The sequence below is a fragment of the Buceros rhinoceros genome, unplaced genomic scaffold (genome assembly GCF_000710305.1).
Source record: "Buceros rhinoceros silvestris isolate BGI_N320 unplaced genomic scaffold, ASM71030v1 scaffold4239, whole genome shotgun sequence".
NCBI lineage: Eukaryota > Metazoa > Chordata > Aves > Bucerotiformes > Bucerotidae > Buceros > Buceros rhinoceros.
In genome coordinates, this window is record NW_010430777.1 from 821 (window position 1) to 3,970 (window position 3,150).

A 3,150-nucleotide genomic window follows, 5' to 3' on the forward strand; every position below is an offset into this window, starting at 1 on the left:
ACGGCATTCCTGCCCCCCCCGGATGCGCAAGAGCTTTCTACACGAGCTGGAGCCATGGTCCACTGTGCCACCAGACTCCCCACCTATGAGCAGAAGTAGGTAGGTAGGTCAAGGTAGATCCGTACGGAATTAGATGTTCCTTCACCAGCAGCAAATGAATTATATTGCTCAGACGGAGGTGTCAGCGGGTGCAATTAGAGCTTTGATCTAGATTTTCCCCTTGCTCCAGTACTCAATGTAACACCAGTCCTTGCTCATTATGACACAGGAGGGGGAGTCGAGGGCTGTAGCGTTCCGAAATTCACCTTGGTGCTGTTTTCACAAACTGCATCAGAGAATTTGCTGTATAGAAATAGAAGAGGAAAGGGAGCGCAACAGCCTTAGAGCCTAGGGAGCTGACGCGGTCCCTGCTGCGAACGGAAGACAACAGCTGTAAAAAGGTCAAATCCCGCCCCGTCTACGCTACAACCTACAGAAGATCCACAGAACCTGATTAAACAATGCCCAGGACTGTGTACGCGACCTAACTGGCACCACTTCGCTGCTGTAACTGGGATGGCTGCCTCTGCTCCAGAGGCTGCCCCGGCTCTAGAGCACCGACCCATCGGGGCAGGGCTGTATATACTCGAACTCCACCGACATGCCGTGATGGGGCTGAATTTGCAGGAGGTCAAAATCATTTGTACACTAAATAAATAATTTCTCAGGAAGGGCACAAAGTTAAATACAATAAAACCACGGGGCGTAGCAAAAATAGATGGAAAATAAAAGCGTTTTTTGGAGTCCTGTATTCAAAGCTAACTGAAACCACAGGAAACATTCGAAGTTCACTGCACGTGGGTGTCGATAGCTGCCTGTAACACCTCCAGCTCTGCCGGTTGTTCGAAGAGGCCAGTGAGTCCCCTCAGGAGTGTTTGAGCCAGCAAAAACATCGCACAGGTCGTTCTGTGCCAGCAAGGGAGACAACAATGGAGCTTAGAAGCAGCAGAGCTTTGGAAAAAAAAAACCAAACAAACAATGGAAACCAAATTCCTTTGGTTCAAATCCTTGGAGTCCACTGCAGAGAATCGCCTTCTAAAATCTCCATGAATTACTTCAGATCCTGCCTTTATGGGACAGAATTTATTAGGCAACAATGTCGCTTTGTTTTTAAGTGCTATTAAGTGGTTAATCCCCCAGGGTCGTTTAACAACTAGTTGAAGTTCTTCCCCTGAAAAGACGAATCATTCTGGCAATCAGCGGTGAGAGAGCTCTAAGCTCATGGTAGATAAAACATCGACAGGAGAATGGGGTAAAAAAAAACACGACAAAATGAGCAAAAATAAATTACACGACTCCATGGTTGGGCTTGGTCTGGAAAAGGGATCCCTGCAGAGTAGAAGATGCTGCCGGAGGAGCGCGATCTTCTGAGGCATCAGTGCACCTTCGATTCCGGCCAGTCGTAGACGTCGGGCATGAAGGATTCGTACTCATAGGTCCAAACCTTCGACCGAATGTACCGGTTCTTGTCAGCAGGTTCGGGGTAGTGGAAAGCCATGCTGTTGGCGTACAGAAATTCCATCACCTGCAAAGCAAAAGCACCGTGAAGTTGGGGCCTTTTCCATACGCTTTTACCTCGGTATGTTTATGCAAAGTGGATGAAGGCCAATGCCAAGGTCTTTTCACGGCTCCTGAATGCCTCAGCGGGGATCTGAAAATTTCCATTCCACACACCAAAGGAGCATCATTTTGGCCCATCGTTGCCACCAAGCTGAAGCAGCCGACAAATTTCTGATTTTTTAAGTGTCTCATCACAAGAAACCGGGTATTTTGAGCCCCAGGACCTTGTTCACCCCATGCAATTCTGTGTCACTGTCACTGCAGTCTGCTCTTACGCTTCCTACTCACCTTGACAGCAATATAAATAGAAACTTCCCTGATGTTCGACAGCGGAGGATAAAGCCTTCCTTGGGCGAGTTCTTCATCAGTCAACTGCTCTGCCAGTGCCTGAGGCAGAAAAACAAACAAGCTCTAGTGGCTGCCGGGGGCCGCCTGCGTCCCTGCCCACACCACCAGCTGTGGAACCCCACTGGGGAGGGATCAAACCCGCCAGAATCACACGGGAAACCGTAGAGTTTCGGCACGGGTTGAGAGCTTTCCCCATAATGCCCAAAGCCACGGGCTGCTCTGCTTCCACACTGACCTTCGCGGCCTCTAGGAACACCTTATCGCTGATGTGTCGCACGCTGCTGAGGATCACCGCCAGAGCCACGCCTGCAACAAAGGTATTCCCGGTTAGGGCCACAGCAGGCTCCAATCATCAACCCGCTGCCGAGAAGCTGCATACCCCCTCGAATGGTCTGTTGAAATGACCTCCTGTATCTTTATATGCGCATGCGTAAAACCATCACCACGTGTGCTGGTTGTTTGCCATCTGAGGTGGCTTTTGACAAGGGGTTGGAGCTGAGCAGCTCAGCGAGGAAAGGAGAAAGCAGCAAAATAGTCCTCGTGCTTCTGCTGGACCCTCTCTCGTGCAGACATCAAATCTCAGACTGAAAGGGTTTGAGTTGGAAGGGACCTTAAAGATGATCTAGTTCCACCATGCCGCTTCACTATCTTCACCCAAGAAGAGGGACTTATTAGCCAAGTCTTAAAGATCAAGAGAAGACAATGTTCTTTATTACCTGGGAAAATATAAGCGTTGTTTCCTTGGCCTGGCTTGAAGGTTCTTCCATCTTTCAGAGTCACCAGCTCAAAGGGACTGCCACTGGCAAACAAGCAACGGCCCTGTCAAGCAGAGGAACCATCTTCACTATCTTCACCCAAGAAGAGGGACTTATTAGCCAAGTCTTAAAGATCAAGAGAAGACAATGTTCTTTATTACCTGGGAAAATATAAGCGTTGTTTCCTTGGCCTGGCTTGAAGGTTCTTCCATCTTTCAGAGTCACCAGCTCAAAGGGACTGCCACTGGCAAACAAGCAACGGCCCTGTCAAGCAGAGGAACCATCACAGTCAGGAACCGGCCTCCAGCTGCCCCAGGGGAGGTTGAGGTTGTCCCTGAGGAGCCGTTTGTGTCCTGTTGGGGTTGTGCAGGCGTGTCGCAGGCTGCCCAGGGCAGTGGTGGAGTCCCCATCCCTGGAGGGGTTTCCCAGCCGTGTGGAGGTGCTGCTG

The 3,150-nt window shown here is 50.1% G+C and overlaps 1 protein-coding gene across 1 annotated transcript in view; it reads right to left on the reverse strand.

Moving 5' to 3' along the window:
* Positions 1 to 1,414: 1,414 nt before the first annotated feature.
* Positions 1,415 to 3,150, reverse strand: part of ME2 (malic enzyme 2, NAD(+)-dependent, mitochondrial) — a 7,972-nt gene continuing 6,236 nt past the window's right edge. The window contains 4 exon segments of the mRNA XM_010143143.1: positions 1,415 to 1,564; positions 1,888 to 1,986; positions 2,183 to 2,253; positions 2,664 to 2,893. Coding sequence (XP_010141445.1) covers positions 1,415 to 1,564; positions 1,888 to 1,986; positions 2,183 to 2,253; positions 2,664 to 2,893 — 550 coding nt within the window.